This window comes from Anomalospiza imberbis, chromosome 6, assembly GCF_031753505.1.
Source record: "Anomalospiza imberbis isolate Cuckoo-Finch-1a 21T00152 chromosome 6, ASM3175350v1, whole genome shotgun sequence".
NCBI classification, from domain to species: Eukaryota; Metazoa; Chordata; class Aves; order Passeriformes; family Viduidae; genus Anomalospiza; species Anomalospiza imberbis.
The window spans coordinates 36,361,168-36,383,330 of NC_089686.1; the positions used below are offsets into that span (position 1 = coordinate 36,361,168).

General features: G+C 41.1%; 2 protein-coding genes and 1 long non-coding RNA gene across 3 annotated transcripts in view; 2 read left to right on the plus strand and 1 right to left on the minus strand.

Annotated features, from left to right (window-relative positions):
- The window catches only part of CDAN1 (codanin 1), a 31,453-nt gene extending 20,090 nt beyond the window's left edge, over window positions 1-11,363 (plus strand). The window contains exons 18-28 of the mRNA XM_068193401.1: window positions 722-855; window positions 1,550-1,653; window positions 3,097-3,246; window positions 3,649-3,712; window positions 4,204-4,282; window positions 5,267-5,424; window positions 6,345-6,452; window positions 6,820-6,883; window positions 7,824-8,026; window positions 8,741-8,848; window positions 9,603-11,363. Coding sequence (XP_068049502.1) covers window positions 722-855; window positions 1,550-1,653; window positions 3,097-3,246; window positions 3,649-3,712; window positions 4,204-4,282; window positions 5,267-5,424; window positions 6,345-6,452; window positions 6,820-6,883; window positions 7,824-8,026; window positions 8,741-8,848; window positions 9,603-9,728 — 1,298 coding nt within the window. The 3' untranslated portion in view covers window positions 9,729-11,363. The remainder of the gene's footprint in view (window positions 1-721; window positions 856-1,549; window positions 1,654-3,096; window positions 3,247-3,648; window positions 3,713-4,203; window positions 4,283-5,266; window positions 5,425-6,344; window positions 6,453-6,819; window positions 6,884-7,823; window positions 8,027-8,740; window positions 8,849-9,602) is intronic.
- Window positions 11,364-12,737: 1,374 nt separating this feature from the next.
- STARD9 (StAR related lipid transfer domain containing 9) overlaps window positions 12,738-22,163 on the minus strand; it is a 93,396-nt gene continuing 83,970 nt past the window's right edge. The window contains exons 25-34 of the mRNA XM_068193403.1: window positions 21,412-21,609; window positions 20,107-20,290; window positions 19,448-19,594; window positions 18,712-18,817; window positions 17,956-18,098; window positions 17,652-17,716; window positions 17,358-17,563; window positions 16,881-16,960; window positions 16,329-16,487; window positions 12,738-15,225 (exon numbers count right to left, since the gene is read on the minus strand). Coding sequence (XP_068049504.1) covers window positions 15,100-15,225; window positions 16,329-16,487; window positions 16,881-16,960; window positions 17,358-17,563; window positions 17,652-17,716; window positions 17,956-18,098; window positions 18,712-18,817; window positions 19,448-19,594; window positions 20,107-20,290; window positions 21,412-21,609 — 1,414 coding nt within the window. The 3' untranslated portion in view covers window positions 12,738-15,099. The remainder of the gene's footprint in view (window positions 15,226-16,328; window positions 16,488-16,880; window positions 16,961-17,357; window positions 17,564-17,651; window positions 17,717-17,955; window positions 18,099-18,711; window positions 18,818-19,447; window positions 19,595-20,106; window positions 20,291-21,411; window positions 21,610-22,163) is intronic.
- On the plus strand, window positions 15,103-16,635 carry LOC137475747 (uncharacterized). The gene is made up of 2 exons (XR_011000057.1): window positions 15,103-15,438; window positions 16,379-16,635. It is a non-coding gene; the product is annotated as an uncharacterized lncRNA (long non-coding RNA).

Below are 22,163 nucleotides of genomic sequence, written 5' to 3' on the forward strand. Positions count from 1 at the left end.
GACAGGGGAAGCCACCCGTCACAAGCTGTGAGGAAGCCTTATAACAGCACAACTTTTCTATCCTAGGTATAGGAAGAGGTGTTTGTGCTGCAAGGAATGTCTTGATCCTTGAGCATATTTCTGCTGCCAGGCAGAGGGGAAGAATCCTTTTGTGCCCTGGTGTTTTGTCAGGTTGTTGTTTGAGATAGCTTTCTCATGGGATTTGTCAACCAATGGTAAAATTCCTCTCTGTAGACAGTAGAGTCCCAGATGGGGAGATGGTGCTCTTCTTCCTGAGACTTAGTAGGAAAACTGTATGTTAAACCAGCATCACAAAAGCTTCTAGGGATGAATAGGTTGTCCAGCTTTTCCTCCAGGATTTGCTCCTGACTCTTAGAATTTTGTGTAACTGCTTGCCTTGTTGTCGTTGTAGACTTTACGGTTCTTGCTTGCCACACTAAAAAAGAATGCACAAAAATAACTGCTCCCTCATCCTTCAGAACAAGTCCCATCTGCTAGGGGGCTTTTCAAAAGCTTCCTCTTCAGAGCCTTGCTGTGCCCTGCCAGTTATATGTATGGGATGCCCCCTCTGCTTCACTGAAGCTTCTGCTTTTGTAGAAGCTTAGAGAATCTGCTCTGGGAACAGGAGTGAAAAAGTCAAAGTCTCTTTCTTGAGTTTTGATATTAGTTTTTCTCCTTGCTTATGAGGTTGATGATTGCTTTTGCATGTTTCCCTGTACAGGTGAACTGCGTAAACTACTTGCCTCTTTTGTGGCTGGTAGTGGAGGAAAGAATGGTGGTTTTATGAGGAAAATCACTCCCACAGCTGCAGAGTCCTTAGCACCCAAGGCTTCTGTCATGCAGCGGAAACTGCAGGTAATGAAATTAGGAAGTCACAAGGGGAAAAGGGCAGGAGAAGTTTGCCTGTGTGAGTGCAGGGCTCTACGGTGGTCTCTTAATGCCAGGGAAAGAATGGACCTAGACAGCAGGGGAACATTGTGTTTACCAGTCAGGTATCTTTACTCCCTGTTTTTCTGTTACAGTCATGTGGCTGGGATATGGTGTGGGTGCTGAAATCCAGATAACCTCAGTAAACATTCTTGTAGTTGGAACAACTAGTCTTATTTATTTGTTTCCCTCTTCTTTAACATAAAATGTTGGTATGTTTCTCATGCTTTGTTTTGGTTAGATTGTAGCCATGCTTTCCACTGAAAGAAAGACATGCATAGGAGCCTGTCTACAGGACTACCAGCCTGTAATTAAGAGGGCTTGTTCTTCCCAAAACAAGCCCTGTGTGGCTCACTACTAGCAGACACTGTCAGAACTCTCCCATTCCCCTTTACAGGTCTTTTGTAGCTTCAGAAACCCTGATAATGAGCTTTGAGTTAAGTGGGTAGAAGAGAATAGGGAGTAAAACTGGGATGATGAATGCTAGAGTAGCAGAAAGTTCTAGTGGAGGCAAATTGTCTTTTAGTAGATATCCAGATGGTAGTTCTGTCCATTCCTGTGTTGGTGAGAGGAGGATCTGGGTGGAGTGCTCTAATCAACTGTAGTGCTTTCTCTTGAGCAGGTAGATTTGGAACAGGCCTTCTTCCACAACCAGCCTCCTTCCCTGCGGAGAACAGTGGAATTTGTGGCAGAGAGGGTGGGATCCAACTGTGTGAAGCACATCAAGTAAGTGCTGATCACCTGTTCTGTGACTTAAAAAGTAACTTTACATTATAGTTGGACAAAGAGTTGATCCTTTAAACTTGTATGTATGGGGGAAAGAAGCTTCCCTGGGGCTGTGCTGTGTAGCAGAACACCAAGGCTGTGTAAGACTGAGCAGCAACATCTGCCATTGTAGAGGGGAATTTGTGAAGGAATGTAGAGAGGAGTGGAATACATCTGTGGGACACTTTGTGTGTGAATGCAGTGCAGCATTGAGACTTTATAGCCTGCTCAGAACGTTCTTACTAATGATAGGAAAATCTCATATCAGAAATGACCTCTGGAGGTCATTTCTGCTCAAAGCAGGCCCAGCTTTCAAGTTAGATTTGGTTTATTGGCACCTTTTCTATTTGGAAAAGTTTCCATCTCTTAAGGATGAGGATTCAGCCAACCTCTTTCTACCATGTTCCAGTGCTTAATTTTCCCAGGCTTTGTGAAAAATGTTTCCTTATATCCTGTCAGAGTATCTATCCATTGTCCAGCTTGTGGATATTCCTGTCAGTCTTTAGCTGTGCTCTTCCTGGAAGTCTTGTTCTGTCTTCTCTGTAAATTTCCTTCTCCCTTCAGCTTTTTCTTGTTTCCAGGCTAGGTGAAACTGACTCCCCCTTGTAGGTATGTGCTCCAGCATCCCAGCTATTTTAATATTTTTTTTCTTTTCTCCTGCAGTTACTCAAATTGTCAATGGCTTTCTTGTCCTGAGATCCCAAAGCTGGACACACTACTCCAGATGCAGCCTCACAGTGGTGAGGGAAGCAGTAACTTCCCTTGACTTGCTGGCTGCATTATTGCTATTGTCAGCCCAGTATAAGGTTGGCTTTCTTTGGACACTCCTAATTCCCTTACCTTGTTCTGGGAACCCCAGGTCCTTTCTGCAGACTGCTCTGTAGCCAGTAGATCCCAGCCTGTACAGGTGCTCAGTCAGCCCATTTCTCCCTCTTTTCACAGCCCTCCTGTGTGGCAGCCCTGCCCTCCAGCTCATGAGCTTGCTCAGTTTGCACTGTTCTGTTGTCTAGTTTGCTGAAGCCATTAAATGTTATCAGCCCCAAGGAATGGTGGTTGTAGTGGGCTGCTGCTGACATCTTTGAACTTCTGAGCACTATCAGTTGAGCATCCAAGGGTATTGCTGCCAGAAAGGAGACCAAATAAGTTTTTAGTAAAACCTAAAGGCTTTTGACTGTTGAGTCTTAGTGCTACTTTGGTGTCTTCATTGCTGTTGTCTTCCACACATACAGAACAAGGAGATGACACAGTACTAAATGCAGCATGATTGATTTGTTTTTAGCAGAGTGACTTATTGCATTTGAGAAGGGTATCCCCCTACACTGGGGAGAAGAGCTGGGTACATTTAGTGTGCACTGTTTCTTGTATTGATTTCAATCTGCCTGATTGTTCTTCATTTTGTTGCAGGGCAACACTGGTAGCAGAGCTAGTTCAAAGGGCTGAAGCCATGTTGCAAGATAAAGTGAAGGAGGAGGATGTTAATCATGACAAACTGCTTGAAGAGGTGTGCACTCATCTGTATGAGGAAGGGGCCCAGGCACTCATCAAAGGCAGAGAGTAAGGAGGAAAAGTTATTTAAACATGTGCCTTCCTATCTCTTCTTACTGCAGAATCTATAAGCCTAATTTAGCTTGGCCTGTCATGATCAGGTTCTGGTAATTATAAACCATGCCCTCTACTCTTCTTATGGTGAGTGTCTGCTGTGCTCCAGCCAGTTAATACTGTGTTTTTAGGAAGGAATAAAGGTGCTGTGTGTCCCTTTGCTCCAAACAGACATCCACTGCAGCTATTGTATTTCCCCTCTTTGGAAAATTGATATTGCAGCTTAGTTGCTTGTAATTACCCTTTCCTTGTCTTGTTCTTTTAGTCTGATTTATTGCATTGCTACATAATGAACCTCTGAGTGTTGTCCAAGAACCTAGACTAATCCTGTGGCACAATTTCTTCCTTTTCTTGTAGATTTTGCAAAAAAAAAGGTCCTGAGGCAGTAAGGGTATTGTTGCCAGAAGAGACATCTGCAGCAGTATGTATTTTCCCTAAAACTTATTAAAAGCCTTGACTTTAAGTCTGGATCATTACCATTCTTCCATTGCTACTTCACGTATCCTTTAATAGCTCAGGCAAAGAAAATCTATTGATGCCCTCATTGGGAGGACTGAGAGATAGCTAAGAAGAGTCACTTCTACTGGGCTGCCTTGCATATTCTGGGCAAAGTGATACTCCAGCTCATAGCTGTCTAGTGAGGCTAGAATGTTACAGAAATTGCATTTATCTTGCAAAGATAATGCATTTGTTTTAGCATCAACTTCCACAAGAGTTGATGAGGTTTTTGCAAAATCAAGATGGGTCAATTGTATTGCTCAAACCAGCTGTTTCCGTAGAGGTGGTGGTGTCAGTGTAATTGTTGCATGCCAAAATTAAGTTTTTTCCTCTAGACTTCCTTCTGAATTTTCACTGACTGCAGTGCTGTGGCTGATAGTAAATCTCCTGTCATTTGTTATCCTCCCTGTAAAGGTTTTAAGTAGTGCAGAAAACATTGCAGTGGAACTGGCTACAGAGAGAGCCTGTGGCTGGCTCTCTGCCAACATTGCAGGTGAGTCTTTTTACCTTGAACTGGAGCTTCTAACCTGTACATTGTACTCTCTTTTTCTGAGATCAAGGGACAGACAGTGTTACAAAGTACTTGGTCCTACTCGTTTTTCTTTTAGTGGAAAGTATGCAGTTGCTCTGTTCCTCCTTGCTTAGGAAGAATAGAAATTATTTCCAGCTCTAAGAACCTTCTTTGGGGATGTTTTGGGCATGGCCCATGGTAGTAGTTTTTAGTTATGGAGTCTTGTAGGATGGTGAGAGTAAATGCTGTTACCTAGGCTGAAGTTGTCTTAGCACTTCCAGTGTATACAGACAACTGCTCTCTCAAGCCACCTTATGGTTCACATGTACAGAGTGCTTCTGAAATCTAAGGTCTAAGTGTTTCTAAAACTAACACTTCTTGGAATGGGTGTGTTTTCTGTAGGTTGAAGGCAATGTAGTCCTTTTATTCTGTAATACTGCACTGGCAACTCTTCAGAGTCTCTGAAAACCCATTTTTTCAAGATGTTGTGCCAAAAGCCTGGGGAGGAATGCCCAAGTACAATTTGCAGCCACAGGAGTTTAGTGTTTTGGATGCTGATAAAAATGTATTTTGGTAGAAGACATATGGTTTTTATGGGCACAGTGGTTGAACTGGAATGATCACACTGAATCAGCTTTCTACTTTGGCATTGCCTTCTGGCTTAGCTACTGTGTTTGTTAAACCCATGGAAATATTTTTATGGGAAGTGAGATGAGTTGCCAGTGGTACCTGGCAGTGATGCGTGGCTGCCTTCTACAGCTGTGGGTTAGCACACCCTCTCCACATTTGCCTCTGCACATTAAATATAGTGGGAGGTCAGAGAGAGGGGGTTGAAAATATAAACTGTCTTTTTTCCTTATTCGCTGTGGCCTTTGGAATGAGAGGCTAAGAGTGTTTGGAAATTATTCTCTGCTTCAGTGGAGATAAAAACTGAAGCAGACAGGCTTTGCTCTCTGTTCTCTATAGCACTCATCAAAAGGGAAGTGAAGGCAACCTTCAACAGAATGCTGAAAGTCCCAGGATTTCCCTTGCCAGGTGAGGATGCTCTTGATTTGAGAAGGGACTGTCCTCCAGGCTGTCAGCACTGTGCTCCATTTCCCTCCCAGATCATCAATGAGATTAAGGTACACAGTATTCACTTCCTGGCTTGCCTTTCTGTTTTTCACATTGGTTTGTTTTTATTGTTGTTTTGTGGAGGTTTGTTTGGGGTTTTTTTAAGAAAATGTTCTGGGTATGAGGAGGTGGCTGTGGGGAGTGCTTTGGAAGCATGATGGAAAGTTCTTAGGTTTTTCCCAACCCCTGCTTGCTCTGTCTAGATCAGAGTTCCCTGCTAGGAGTGCTATCTCAAATACAGGATTTCTGGTAGTGTGGCCTTTTTGATATGAGTAGGATGGAAACCACAGTGTGGACTCCATGGTATTGTGTGCAAATTTGCAATCATTTAACCTATCTATCCCATAAGGAAAAGAATTCTGAACACCACACCTTTTACCGTTATATATTCTGCCTATGTTTTATGCAGCTGCTTGTCTGCTTGACAGATAAGTAATGCTGGTAATCACTGTCATTGCTTTCCCAGCAGCTCTGTGAAAATGAGTTCAGATCCTTTAATGCTTTCTTGCTTGTGCTAAAATAAAAAAAGTAGGGTAACTTGTATGAGGAAACCTCTGGGTTGGCACTGAAGCTTCCCTGACAATATAAGAGGGCGCTGGATTTCTGTAGCACTTCTACCCTGACCTACTTGCTGTGCTGTCAAATTTATCTAGAGCTTTCAGTGCTAGTACTTTTAAGAAATATGAATTTGTTGCTATCATTGAATTTTACTTCATAACATTAGTGAGAACTGTGCTAGAAAATGAGATCCTGGTAAGGTTGCAAAAAATTAGCTTTAATCTGTCTTATGAAATGTATATATATTAACTTAAGTTCTGGTTTTAATGAGGACCCAAGAACTATTTATGAACTGCTCTGTCACAGGTCCAAGGATCTTTTTGAGGAAGAGCAGGATACTAATGTGTGTGTTACTGTTGTCTTTCTCATCAAGGATGTGCTCTGTGTTGCTGTGGGCCCACGGGAGGAGGGTGAAGTGGTTGACTACGTGTGGCTGGAGTGCTTGCTGGGAAGGTTGAGTCAGACACTTCGATGCAGAAAGGTAAAAGATGTAAAAAAGCAACAAAAAACCCCTTTGAACCACTTTGGGCTGTCTTGATACCTGTAAACTTTTTAATTGCCTTGCTTCACAGTTGAGTTCAGTTGAGGGGTTTGTATTTGAGCTCAAATGTGGCAATGTTGCACTGCATTTTTTTACTGTGTAGATCTGCTTGTTACTTCAGTTTGCATTTGTGAATCCCCTTTTCATATATAACCTTTTTCAGTCTTTAGTGGTCTTCTCATTACAGCTCTGTGCTTCTTGCTGGAAATTGCCTGCTCTTCTTGGATATTTTTTATCCCTTGGGAATCCCTGTTTTGTCCAGTTTGCTGTACGGGGGAAAAAATATAACTTTTTTTGTGTTTCCCAGTTCATATGTCCCACATCGGAACAGCAGCTGGCCAAGTGCACGGTTGAGTTGGCGTCTTTGCTGGGTGAGTTATGATAAGCTATTTAAGACTTAAATCTGTTATTACAGTTCTCCTAGATCCTTGAGGTCAGAGATATAAGTGTTTAGAGCTCATGGATATTTAATTCTCCTTGGCATCACTAAGTCTGCAGATTTTTTTCTGCCAATTTGGGTGGTTGCTCTTATTCCCTTTTATATTCTGCAAAACAGAATTGTACAGTGACTAAGCAGCCCTCTGATCTGTTTCACATCAGTTGTTTTTACTTTATTGACACTTTCAGTTAAATATGGGATATGTTTTCCAGTACTTCTGCCTCTGAAAAATTGTGATTGAGTTCAGGCTTTTTTCCCTAAAAGTAAGGGCCTTTTCCATTAAATTATGTTTTTATGGCTTTTTAAGGGAAAGAATGGAAGTAACTTGTTTTCTGTGTATTATGACTCCTGTGAACATTTTCAATCTGTTTTTTTCTCTTGCTCTGATATGAAAATATAGTTCTTCTCTGAGCAGGAGCTTGTGATTTCAATGCAGGTGCGTTCTTCATGGGCAGCCTTCTAATTTTGTGGGTTTAGAACCAACTTTAAAAATTTTATACATAATTTGTCTTTCCAAATTTCCATAATTTGTCTAAACTGTGGTCAACTGTTCAGTCTGTCTATAGACTTAAATGTTTAATTGTTACTCTTTTCTCCTTTGCAGTAACACCTAGGTTCTCTTTGACTAAGTATTAGGCTGACTTTCAAGACCTGGGGCTATATTCCAACCAGTTGGTGTTCTTTGAGGAGTAGAAATCTTTTCCTATGTCATACTGTCTGTATAGTGTCAAAGCTTTTAAGTTTGGATATTTCCAAACTCCAGTCCTCTTAGGTTCACTGGTTGTACTCCCTAAGTGTGCTGCTGAACCAAGATGATGACTATAAAAGGAAATAATGCAGCTATAGGGGTTCATTTTTCATCTTTCTCTTAGTTTCAGATCGTGTTCCTCTGAGTCTTGGGATTAAATCCCCAGAGAAGAGCCCTGAGAGGCTGTGTGGAAAGAACAATCCCACCTGTGGCCTCCTAAAGCTGCTGTTCTCCATCTGGAAGGAGGACTTCGGGACATCTGTGCCTGTGCAGCTGATCTTCAGCAAGAAGAACATGGGTTATCTCGCAGAAGCCAAGCAACGAGAGGTAAAGCTCACTGCGATGTGTGGAGCAGGCTGGCACTCGTGCAGGAATTCTACCAGCCCGCAGCGCTCACTGGTGGCTCGTGTGACTCCAGCCAGCGGGGTTTGGCCACTGCTGGCTGGCCTTGTTTCTGCAGGGCAGTGAAAGAGAGGGATATGTACAGATGTCAGGGGTTGGTGCCTGCCTGGGGGTCTCTTGGGAAGGCACAGTTTTGGTTAGGAGCCAATACAAAATGGCCCATTTGGCCTGGGATATTGCAAGGACTGTGACTGTCATCAGTTGCATTCTCGTGCCTTTTATCAGCTTGCATTTCTGCGTGCATGTTGGTGTTACAAGCACCCCAACAAAAACTGAAAATCACCCTATTTAATTGCAGGCTAAGCCCAGCTTATTTCAGGAATCAGAGAAATAATTTTTCATGCTGTTCTTGATCAGGCAGGAATTAAATTCTTGCTGTGTTTATAAACTGAGAATTTATGGTGGAATACCACATACCTACTTTTATGGCAGAGGATAATCAATGTATGGACTAAAGGAATTGTGTGCACTCATTTTGGATGTTGCTCTTGCCTTCATTGTCACACGCAGATAATAATGTGCTCGCTCATTTTTTCCATGTTCTGATCCAAAAAGAAAAGTATGAATTATATACGGATAAAGAAACAAGCACACGATCCACTTCTTTTTGAGTTGTTGATATTTTCTTCTCTTGTGCAGTGGGATTTGTTCCTTTTCCTGCTTCATGGTCTTATAGAACATGAACTAATGAGAACTAGTGAAATCCAAAGTTGCCTGCATATCCTTGAAGAGCTCCCTTGGCCCTCAGTAAGTAATTAGATATGCATGAACAATAAGTGAAATAAAAAGGCTATATAGACAGAAAATCCTTGTCTTTCTGTTTAATATAGATAAGGCCCATAATCTCCCCATCTGTTGTTCCTGCTTAATGCAAAGGGAGGGCTCGTTTCCAACAAGCTTGTTTCTTTTGCTAGTGTTTGGCTGAAAGCTGTACTTGTGTGAATCCAACATTGTCCATACAGTGGAAACATTTCCAAGAAAATTGTAAACCAGTTTGGAGACCAGCTGGCTCAGTTAGCAGTTCTCAGTTCTAGCCTGAGTGTGCTTGCTGCCTTCCAGCTGAGAATGATGTGTTGGGAAGTGTCTTAACTGACCAGTCTTCCACTTATATCCCTGTGCCTCCTACCACCAGAGTGTGAGAGCAGTTGGAATGTTCTAGAGGAGTCTCACTATTCTGGCCACAATCAAAATGTAGGTATCCACCCAAATGCCTTGCTAAAATGGACAGTATTCCAAGGCTGGTGAGCACTTGCATGTTGGATCTGTTTTAACCATTTAAATTATGGTAGCAATCTTGTCTGAGAAGAGTGTGGGGATCAGAGGGGAGACTGAGCATGTCTGCAGGCATTCATCATTGCAGTGAATTCTGTAGTTCCTCTAGGTTTTTGCACTGGAAAACCATCAGTATGTTTAACCTTGTAATGTTCTTAATGGAAAAATTAAGGCAGCCTCTTTTGTGTCCATTACTAAGGGTTCTCTGGTTTGTGTCTGTTTGTTGCAGAATTTTGTAAAAGACCTGAAAAGGCTGTCCCATGTATTTGTATCAGAACATCAGATAGAGGAGCCCAGGACTAACACGTGTGAGCTGACCAGACAATCTCTAGCTACTGTGACCACACAAAGTTAGCAGAGGTGGACTCTGTGGACAAAAATTACTAATGAAGATGCAAATGGAGTTTTCAGTGTTTCTGAAAGGATTGGGAGCTCTTTGCTGGGAGCATACTGAAGCTAAGAGGTCACTTTGTGCAAAACCTGCACTGGGCTTTCTGTCATGGACATTTTGCCGTGGTGACTCTGCTGAAGGATTTACATCAGCAAATGAATCTCCGAGTCAAAATTCTTTTAAGCACCTTGATTGTATCTCAGAGCAGCTGTTCTTTGGACTCAGAGACACTTTTTGTATTTGTGTAACAACAGGCTGTGACTAAACCCAGGAATCAACTCAAGTTACTTTGTGATCAGAGAGATGGTTTCTTGGTGGCCGTCTCTTAACTCAGTGTGACTTCTCATGTTGTCTTTTAACAAAGCCTCTACAGTCAGGGGAAGGAAGAGGTGAACCTATATGACACAGAGATGTGCCTATATTTATTTTTCATTATAAGCTCAGTGTTGAAGGTTTGATTTTAATTTTTTAAGACTGATTTAAAAAGTTAAACCACATTAAATAAATCCACTAGATCATTGATGGCATTATTCCTAAAGGATGTAGATGCTTAAGTGTTTTTCCATCTCTTGTTGGAAACAGAACTTGCAGTTCCCAGGGTTTTTAATAGAAATAAGGAATAAAATATCTGTTTATATTTTTTACTGAAGACAGTATTTTTAAGACACTTTTATAGTTGTGAACATAAATGGCATCTGGCTGCTATTCACTGTTTTTTTATAATTTTTCTTGCCTTGAGTTTGGGTTTTATCAGTCAGGAAGTGCTGCAGCAAGAGAACTACAGCCTGGAAGAGCAGAAAAAGTAGTGAAGAAGCACTGTGATGTTCCCTGGAGAGTGGGTTTTGAAAGGGGTCCGTTTCTTGGAGGACAGTGGGCATTTTCTGCCCTTACAGACAGATTGTCACCAAGAGTGTGACTTCCTGTTCACTCCTTTCTCCCCAAGTATTGCCTTCAACTGATGTTTGGGGCAGAGACTGCTGGTAAGTAGCGGAACATCTTTAGGTGCTCATCAGCTGTCTCGTGAGATTCCCTTCCCCAAAGCAATGAGGACATTATTTCCTTTTGTCTAGGAGTGTCCTATTAGTGTAGGTTTTTCCAGAAAGCAAGTTCTGTGTTACTTTAGAACAGCCTCTGGACAAGGTGAAGCCCAGGACTGTTCAGCTTGCTAATTAACTAACCTCTTCCCTTTACAAGGTGAGAAAAGGTAACATCTTGGAGTTAGTGATTTAAGCAAAACTACAGACAGGACTCATTAGGTAGAACTGTGGTTTCTGTTAAAATAAGTGATGCACAAAGAGAAATCATAGAGGCACATTAGTGTCTGACCTATATTGTAATTTTTCTTGTTTATTAAGCACCGTATTGAAAGATTTGGCAGGTTCCACCTGCATTCCTCTTTGTAGGGGCTTTCTGATGTGAGTGAAAGAGTCCCTAAAAGTAGGCATGCTGCAATACAAATACAAATTGAGCACTTCAATACAAATTGAAGAGCAAGTACACCACATCATGCCATACCCGCTCCCTGAGGCTGAGTATTACATGATGTTTTGCTGCAGATCTCATTTGAAATTGTTGTCATAATAAACATTATTAAATGTCTTGTCTTGTGTTCAAGCTGTCAGTGCAGAACCTCTTGGTACTAGGCTGAAGAACAAAACAGGTACGAAGCATGAGGCAGAGAAAGCACAGCACAGACCTCCTGTCTGGCCTGTCGAGCTTCTGGTGAACTAGAAATCTACTTTGTTATGTAAGGGAGGACAGGGTGGTGAATGGGGAAGAAGCTGGAATCCATAAGAGTTAAAAAAAGGTGCTCCTGGTTCTGGCATGGATTTTATTTGGGTATCATGAAACTGTTTGTATAGATATCATGGCCACGGCCATTTTTGTGACAGTAACTGGAATTATCCTTCTCTAGTACACATTTGGAAGTTTTTATTTAAATGTGCCCAAGCCCCGGGATCAGTTTCCAGCAACCAGAGAACGCAGTTGTGCCCTGTGGGGCAGGAGACACTTCTGCAGTGGGACCCAGCAGGTAAGAAACACCTTTGTTTCTGTGTTCTTATGACTTAAAGCAGTGACACTGGTTCTTGGGCATCCCACAGCCCCAGGCATGTTTGCTCTGTAAAAGCAGACACCCCACTGTATCCAAGGCACAAGGGCACTTGTGGAGCACAGGTTTTCTGCCTGTGGACACCTGGCCATGGGACTACACCTGAGGACATGAGCCTGCAGCCCCCATGGCTGGTCGCTTTCTCTCAGCGTGAGTCCCTCGGGCATTGTCCCTCTGTCCTGGGCACTGCTGCTGGTGCCACAGGTGCTGCAGGCAGGAGAGCAGGAGCTCAGTGAAAGCCAGCTCTGAGACTGGCCTTTCTTCTGCCAGTCTTTCCTATTGCAAACTCACAGGTATCCAAAGAGAATTAGGAAAAATGGTGTTATATTAGCTTCCTTCTGAATGTGGTGGTCTGGGGAGTTGTGTAACAGGACTCAGGAAGAAGCTTCACCCAACTTTTTGGGTTTTTTTTAATAACCAAACAAAACCTCTTTTCCTTGGAGAAAGCACTGTCACAGTACCCCAGTTAAAGCAGTGACTGGCTTCTTGATTCTTGTGCCAAAAGTTCATGTTCCATGCTCATTCCTCAGCAGGTAAGTAGGACACCTATGTCTGTTATCACAAACTTGCCTTTGTGTTGGTTTTCTATCCAGCATAGTTCCATAGATGGGTCTCTTAGCTGGAGCAAAATAAGGTGGGGCACATTTTCTTGTGTAGAAAATACCATTTATTGTGGATATGAAAATAGCAACCTTGATTCAGGAGCAGAGATGCAACCCTAGGTGGTACAATATAATTGATCATCTGCTGCTCAGCAGTAACTTACAGGAAGTTGGTTTTTGCCTGTTGTAGATAAACAAATTTAATATCTGCTGGGCCTTTGTTTCTTCCTTCCAAACAAACCAATGCCATACATTGACAAGTACCAAAAAATGTTGTATTTGCAAAAGAAAACATTCATATAAATAGGCTTTTTAGTATCAGTTGAAGACTGTATTAAAAAAAAGTTACATTAATTCAATACTGATAAAAATAAAACTTAGCTTTTATAGCATATAAAAATGCTTCAAACCAAGTATATATAAATAACTTAATTTGTAAACATAGAAAAAAAATTAGGTATATATATAAAAATAAACATCTGATGCACTGTACAATAAGACACTATCCTTCATAGGCACTGGCATCATTGATCAACAGGAGTCCCCCGAGATGTTTTTCCTACAAAAACTGCTTTATCACTAGTGCCATGTCCAAAATAGAAGGGAAAAAAAGCAAAGCACTGAGCAAATCTGTAGTGGGTTGTATAAGGACCTCCTCTACCTCCTCTGGAAAGCTACGGAAGCAGCACTGGGCACAGAGCCAATATCCCGTGCTGCTGGTTCTGCTCATTTTTCCTGGGGCTTTACTGTGCTGCCTTGTCTGCTCTTCCTTCTGGGTTTCCACTGAAGGGAGAGCATTGACACGTTACAAATCTGGAAATCTGTCATTTTGCTCAGTTGTGGAAAACTCTGTGACAGGTTACCTATTCTTCCTTGAGGGGCTGTGTGAGATGTGTGATGCTCAAAGTGAACCATGCTGTGACACAGGCTTTTAGCAAAAGGCTGCACCTCACCAAAAAAAGAACACTAATATATTGGTGTTAAGATTGTAGCCATGACTATCTAAAGATGAAACAGCAAATTTGTAAGTGAAGGGTTTTGTTACCCTCCCTGATCTGGTTAGAGGAGGAAGCCTTGGGCAGGTATGTATCAAAACTGCTATTTTCTTAAGTATCAATTTAAACCAGCTATTTTCTTTTCATTTAAACCTCACTATATTAGTAACAGGAAGTAACACAGAAGCTGAGACCCAAAATTGCACCTGTGCAAAAATAGAGTAAAAGTAGATCTTGGCTCTTGAACTCAAAGGTGGGAAGTGCAGCTAACTTCACCATGTGCTGGGAAAACTGACCTTCTATTGAAATCAACTGTGTTAAAGTAGCAGGCACTGGCTGCAGTAGAGTGGATGCTTAAGTACACATTTCTCACTTGACAAATTCAAAGTGCAAGATCTTCTTGAATAATGTGGGCTTTTTTGAGCTAATGAAAGCATAACATAGCAGCTTTTATTGCTTAGATATATCTAAAGTGATTCTGTACTGTTGTGCTGAAGAATTAAATGAAGTTATTTGGATATTTGAGGTGGTTGTAATTTTGTTTAAATTTAGGAACATGTGAACCAGCTAGGGATTGTGTTGAACAAACATGTAAAGCCTGACAGCAGGATTGTTGAACCAAGTGCTACAGAAGTCCCATGAGGTAATTGAATGGGAAGAGTCTGTATTTGCTGCAGTGAGGCAGCTGGTCACATTATGAACAAAAAATGTGCTAAGACTATGACCAGGCTATATTTTCAGCTCCTAATGCATTTGGGTGCAAGGGTAGAAGGGCTGATGGGAAAAGCCATTACGGAAAAATATTGGAGTTACTCTTACTTGCAGGACTTAAATTCTAGGAACAAGCTGATTATTGAGTACTAACCTATCTGTGATAGTGTCACTGTGTAGAACAGTTTGGTTTCTTTATTTCAAAGCACCTGATTCTGCAGTACAGTAAAACTGTGTCCTGAGGTATGGTGGTGTCCACTGATGCTGCATAGTGTAGTGGCAATCTGAAACACCTTACACTGGCTGCAAGCAGTCAGCAAATACATGAAAAAAATCTATCCAGGGTGTAGGATGACTAGTGAATATTGCGCTGCTTTGACTTCCCTCTTCAAGGGGAAGGGAACAGGCAGCCAGCTAAGATAAATGATTTATCTACATGGTCAGGAATTCTGCATTTGGTACTTATCTCATCACTAGAAAGTGTCCTTGCAGCTCTGCTCAAGAGGTTGTGAAAGGTCTGAAGCCATACAGATACTGCTCCCAGCCTAAACTTAAAGAAAGAAGTTGATCTCTGAAGTTGCTTGGAAACAGGAGCTAAGTAATATGCTCTATGATTCTGGCTATTGTAAAGCAAGGTCTCTTCCTCTGCTCTTTATAGAACAGTACACCTTTCTTCTCTTCCATGGAAGTTTTCCACTGCTGTTTCTAGGAGGAGAGGTTCCCCACTAAACTTACTGCATTTCTTATAAGCGGTGTTGGCTAAAACAAAGGATCCTTTTTTCTAACTGCCCTTCCATATAGTCCAGCAGTAGCAGCCAGGCTCCTGAAGTGAGGCTTGGTGGTGGCTGCCTCAGGAGACAGTATTTTCCATGGCACTTTCCAGCACCTGTGTGTTCCAGTGAGCTGTCAGGGGCTCTTCAGTGTCCGGTGGTGCTGCAGCACTGAGCAGTGAGCAGGTGAGCCAGCTGAGCAATCACCAGGGGCTGCTGCTTTGCCACAGAACTCAGGAGCCTGGCGGGGATGGCCGGGGCAGCAAGGTCCACCTGCAGGGATTAGAGGAAAGGCTGCATGGTGGAGTTTGTACCTGCTTTAAACAGAACACTTCTCCAGTCTGGAATAGCTCTGATGCAATGAGTATGTGTTGGGCACAAAAAAGTTAACAGCCAAAAGCCATCATTACTGTGTGGTTTGTATCTTTTTCTTCCCAATGCTCCACAGACTGTCAAAACTTTGCTATTTGATGTTGCTTCTATCAGGTATGATCCACATTTTGAGTTTGAGCTTGGATTAAAGTTTACTAGTTTGAGACACACAGGTTACTGAAAATGTATATGCATACACCAAAGGGCAATGCATATATGCATAAAATGCATATAAAACTTTTAAATTCATATATGCATAAAATGCATATAAAACTTTAAAATGCATATATAAATTTTACCTATGCATTGTAAAATGCATGTGCTAATTAATGATATTTTCAAAAATGCATCCTTAAGTTTTAAATAGGCGAGTTTAAAGAATTAATGGCATTTATCACTACATAAGCATTTAAATAAATTTTACACATTAAAACATGCTCTTCTGGACATTTTTAAATACTTAGTACCCCTGTCTCAAAGTGAGCCTACTTTTCAAATGAGTCTAAAAAATGAATGATAAAATTAGATTTTCTTATCCTTAACTGGAATCCTAATCTTGACTTCTCTTTTGTATCTATTAAGTGTGAAGAATTAATGACTTTGGTTAGAAAAATGCACCAAGTATTTTCAGGGATTTTGAAAATAGTATAACCCAAGTGAACTTCTTGTGTCCACAGCAAGGTGAAAATGCAAACAAGACTCCCCATATTGGCTCCCCACATGAGCACAACATATCCTAAAATTGCTAATAAACCTTTACAGAAGAACTTGATATCCAAGGAAGCAGCCTTGAATGTTGTAAAAGCTTGGGAACATGTTCTTAAACACAATCCTAGTAAGAGTCTCTGCACTGAGAAGTGTGAAAGAGGTGACTTTGTGGTCACTTTGTAAGGTTCATGGAGCATAGCATAAGGATTGTATTTTTTGTTGCTTACCAGCTCTTAAGCGTTCTGCTGTGTAAGAGCGTTTTGCGTTCACAGTTGGACATAAAGAAAAATCCTTACCTGTGCCATGTAAATAACTCTGGTGATCTCTCTTCCATTCACTATGTCAGGTTCCAGTATCCAAGCACTTGGCAAAATCTCCCCTCTCACTGCTTCTTTACAAGGCTGAGGCATGGATGCATCATAAACAGACTGAATAGCCAGGACAGACAAGTTCTCCTGCACATGCAAGGTGTAAAGAGGACAATTAGAAAAATTTTATGCATATAGCATTGGTTTTTTTGTTTGCCATGAGGCATATTTCTCACATTGCTTACTTCACACAAAAAATTACTAGTCTCTTCTCTTAAATATGTTTTTGTCAAAATCCTGTGTGTTTGCAACCAGAATATACTGTGTGACACTTGTGTTACTGTCTGACAGGCCTTGGTTGGCAGTTGTCGTTCACAAGAGGGTCTTACACATAATTCACTTGTGTGATACTGGCATGGCTTTCCTTTCTGCTACACTGGCACTTCTGCAGATATGAAGATTGACCTCTTTCTCTCCTTTATCCTTGAACCAGGATATCTGAACAACTCCTCTGTGCTGCGGACAGAACGTTCACTTTACCTCTTTGGCTTCTACAGTAATGCAGCAGAAATCCCGGGGCTGCTTTAGGTAACATAGGGAGGTATCGGTCACTAAATATACTGGGGAAAAAAAAATAAGGAAGGGGAATTAGACTTCAACAACTTCAACTTGTCACAATTTCCCTCACCCCTTACATGGAGATACGTATTTTATTTTGACTTGCTGCCTGGGAGCAGAACTCTAGTTCATATGCTGTAATATATATTTAAAATGCCTTTTCAAGCCACTTCAGGTTTATCTTTGCTTTCAAACTACTGTCTCTAGCTGCACTTCACAGCCAGATGTGTTTAATATCAGCATTGGAAAAGTCTTGCAAAGCTGAAGCTCCCATATTAAATAATGAAATTGTTTATTTACACCTGAAGAAATGGAAAAAGATGTCTTTAACTTTCTTCCTGGCTGCCTACATCCAGATGGTGCTGGTGATTGTCATCTGCTGTGTGTGAGGATACTCACCCAGGTGAATGTGGCTGGTTACCTTCTTGTGTATTCGAGCTGTATTGATAGAGCTGTCGTAGAGATGCCTTTTGCCAGGATCTCTCACCAGTCCCCACACATAGGGAAGAGGTCTTTCTATCACTCCTGCTCCCAGAAATCCATGCCTTGTTGCTGAAGGGAAGACTTTGTAGTACACCTGCACCTCTTTTTCTGTACACTGATATCTGTCAAAGGCAAATGAAAGGTATTTGCCCACAAGAGGGCCAGGTACAGAGAAAGGCCTCCCCTTACACAGACCTGCCATCAACTTACTTCCACCCAGCTGCTGCTTGGCAAGTGTAGAGGTTCCTCAGGTTGTGAGAGCATGCTGCCATTACCTTAGAAAACAATGACAAATGACACCAGCTTCACTCAAATGTTCCAGCTAACACCCCACACTCTCTTCTGCACCGCATGGCTGCAGCTTGGCTCCCTTTTACCCATCCTTCAAAACTGTTCAGTGTTTGTATCTGTACCTGACAAATAGGTAACTGTTTGTGATGTAGAACAAGACTTGTCCCATCCATTTTTGCTCCAGCTTCCAGAAGGAATAAGTGAAAACTCTGTTTTTACTTACCTCAGTGGTAGCATTAGCCAAGATGTGTTTGGATAAATCTTGGTATCCTTTTGTTGAAGAGGAGTTGACAGAAATAGTTAATCCATGAGTGAACCTACAGCTGGTGCCACTTGAAGGAAGAGGTGGCTGAATTCTGCTGGCTTCTGCAGGAAATAAAAAAGCCAGAGAAGGAATAAAAAAATTAAAATGTAACCCCCCCACTATTCTTAAATTGTAGGGACTTAAACTCTCCACTGGAGCCCCCAATCCATGTGATCCTAATGAAGGAGTGATAACATCCCTTGCCTAGACATTCCGTGTGTTGGTAATTACACTGTAGTTATATCTTGCAGTACTGAAGCTTTAACAGTTATTGCCACATGTAAGAAAATAAAATAAGGAAAAATAGACAGCTTAACTCTTGAGGCTAAAAATAAGAATTTGCTTTTACAATTCTATACTTATTGCAGATTTGGGCCACACACTCCTCGCTTCCTTCCTTCATTCAAAATATTATCCTCATATTATCTCAAAAAGCTCTACTTTGATGTTACCACATCAAAAGACCAACTTCAGAGGAAGTAAATCACCATTTAATGTGTAAAGAAATTCTAAGGAAGCTCTCGCTACTGGTTGGTGGTATTTTTCTGAAGTTGTGTAAAGGTAGGGACGTCCTTGCAATATCCAGATTCAAATTAGATTTTGATTTGCATAAATGACAAATCTCATTAGGCTCTGGGATGCAACTCAAAAGTAGCAAATGTATGTTTTACTTACCAAATGTTGAATCCTTTTGCAATTGCTCTAATATATAAAGCTGACTATTTCTAACAGCCGAGCGACCTCGTGTATCTCTTGAAACCAACGTATTTCCAGAAGAAACCTGATTTAAGAAAGTGCAGAAGTTCATTTGAAGTGGGAAAAATAAATTGTGTTACACAGGCAGTGGCATATTGGTAGCAAATCTGCCTTACAAGGCTGTAAGCTTCTCTTTATCATGAGGTAACCCCTTTGCCTTTCCCCTAGTATGAAATGATACTTTAACTTTGAAAATTTAGCAAAGTAAGTGTAAGGAACTAGCATGGGTGCATACTGCAAAAGTGACTTCAGGAAAGTCCATTTTCACACATGGAAACTCAAGTCAATGCATGTATCATGGAGGGAGTCACTCAGAATATCAGATGCTATCAGATTTATCACAAGAAAAGGACTGCTGTTTCTAAAACATTTGACAGATCTCTGACAGTTACATAGGCAGCAGTGCCTATCTGATTTTTCATCCATGAATTACAAAAAAACTCCCTGAAAAATACGTGTCACTGTCCTTTGCACTTACATTACAAAATGTTCCCTCTCCCCATGTCACCCACCTGTGTACTGGTAATGCAAACTTGTCCTGCTTCATAGCTGTGACAGAGTTCAAATCATCTCAAAAACCATCTCTGTTCCTACACTCTGCCTCTGTGCTTGAAGCACCAGGGGACCGCAGTCTCACACAGCAGTGGTTTCTCACCTGCCCTTCCTGGCTGCTGAAGTTACTTGCAGTGTTTGTGGCAGTATTACTGCTGTTGTAACCAGATGTTGGGCCAGAGGAGAGGCTGAGGCTGGAGTCTGTACATAAAGTGCTTGTACTTGCAAGAGTCTTCAGTCTTGCTTCTTCCTGTAATAGGAATCACAGTATTGCAAGCAAGCAAGCAAACAAACAAACAAACGACAGCACTGAAAGTTGAAAGAGGAATCATAAGAAATCTGGTTTCTTCCAAGAAGTTTTGACACAAACTTGCCATACAGAAAGCATTAAATAAGCAAGTTAGTTTGAAAGCCTAGGATCATATAAACCATAGAGTAAATGACCCTGTAAAACTTGGCAGTCTGGGAAAATGCAGCTTTCACTGTTTTCTTCACATATAAGAGTTCAGACTATCAAACTAATGCTAGGATGCTTTTAAGAGGAAGAAGTTTTATAAAAAGATGTCTTTTCAGTCCCATTTGTGGCTCTTTGTCTACTTCTCAAGCCCCTGACTTAACTTGCTGGTCAAATACAACTTGTTAAAGACTGAAGAATTTATTTTACCAATGCAACTACTCAATGCTAGAAGACCAAGTAAAAATTACATACAAAGAAAATCCTGAGAACTTCAAGACTATGTATACTTTCAATATAATGCTCACCTTCTGTAAATGAGAAAATATTTGTTCCCGTATCCGCCTTTTTTCTTGCTCTGCTCTCTCTCTAAGTTTCTCCCTAGCTCTTGCAATTTCAGTTTTGGTTTCCTCTCGTGCCCTCTGATAGTCTCGGAGCAACAGTTCAATGTCTGAAGGGTGCTGAACGCTTCTTCTTTTTGGTTCTTGAGCTCTGTAAGGATGGACAAGTAAGGGGAAACACACATAATTACTTTAAATACCATGAGAAAATTGTATTTCAATTTAGAACAGGAAAACCTGCTAGAAAAGCAATTAAACCCCACCATATCAGCCTCCACAAAGCTTTTCTTTGTTCACTAAAGGCTAAGTAGACATAAGCATTGCAAAATTACTCAGATTACTCAGATTGGTTTTTAAATTAGGTCTCTAGTGATATAAGGTTATGACTTTGGCATATCACATACAGTATTATTGTGTTGGGAATATAACTGTCTCCTGACCACAAAGGAAGCAAAACATTTAGGGAATATGATGGGGAACGAGAAACTGAAATTCTAAATAGTGAACTGCTGCAGAGCTTTTCTGATATTTAAAATGAGACTGAACTCTGTGGCTTTTAAGTTAGTGAAGGAGCGTCCTGGTTCCTGCCAGGACAGGGTTAATTTTGCTGGGAGGGGGCTTGGCCAGAACACAAAGGTTATTCTGTACCACCTCACATCATTGCTGTGGTGGGGAAAGGGCACTTTTCTGGGCAGAAAGGGTTCCTTCCAGCTGAGATGTGGCAGAGGGAGCCATCCCATATTGTCTATTGTAAGGGGGCTTTCAGTTTGAATAATTTCTTTTCTTACATCTTTTGTTATTAATGCTGTTGCCATTACTGTTCTTTTTCTTTTCTCACTGCTGTTTCCAGCAAATTGTTCTTATCTCAACCCATGATCTTTACCTTTTGTACCTCCAGTTGGAGGGGAAGGGGAAGCAGCACTGATTTTAGCAGTAGTACTAAATTGGAGAATACCATTCCTAAATCACAACAAGATTGGTCTCTAATCAGTCCAGAGAGGATACTTGGCTGTCCCTGTCCATTACACACATATAATAAATTAGACATTGTTATGTACTGAAATAAAACTAGACCCAAGATTTTAATGAATGTTTTCTAAAATCAGGCATGTGTTTTTCCTGAAAGCATTTTCTATCCCAAAGGTAAATGCTGCCACACTGAGAAGAATTCTGCCCCCGAAGTCTCAGATGTCAGCAAGAACCATTAATGTGCACCCGTTGTGAGCGCTGTTAATGAGCATCAGGCCTAAAGAGAGCTTTCCAAGGCCCTACCTGGTGTTCTCCACCACATCTCTTCTCAGCTGTTGCAGATATTCTCGGCGTCGACTGGGGAGGTCTAGATCCCTCTGACTTGCATCCAGAGTCTGGGACAGACTCAAATGCTTTTGGGGGCTCAGGCTTCGGCTTCTTTGGTATCTTTGTAGCCTTTTTACTCTTTCCTTCCTCAGAGTTTCAATAGTTCTCATGTGTCTGTTAGGGAAACATGATTAGAGTGACAAAATGCACCCTGCAAAGTTATATTTTCTAATTTTTTAAAGCACTTAAATAATAGGTAGACTTTTAATGTAAAATTTTTATAGGAGTCTAATACCATCTAATACATCCTTGTCTAGATGCTGAGAGATGATGTAGAAATTCTAAAATGCCACTGCTTTTCTGACAGCAGGAAATGTAGAACAGGGTTGTGATTACTGCTGGTAATGGCCGAGAGGCAGATTGAGGATGAAGACTAATGCAGCTGCTTCAAAATTTTTGGTGCAACACAGTCACAAGAATCAAGTATCTTGTTTTTTTTTAATTTATTTTGCATATTTAGTGGGGGGGTTAAAATTTTTTGGGTTTATTCATACAGCAGCATTTATTCACAGAAGCATGAATGGGATATTTCCATAAACAGGATGTATCAATTATTTTTACATTGCAATAAATCAATTAAATATATTCCCATATCACCAGGTACACATGATAACTGTCATAGCTGCTAGAAATTTTAAGAGTGATGTAAGACTAGATTTGAATTACAC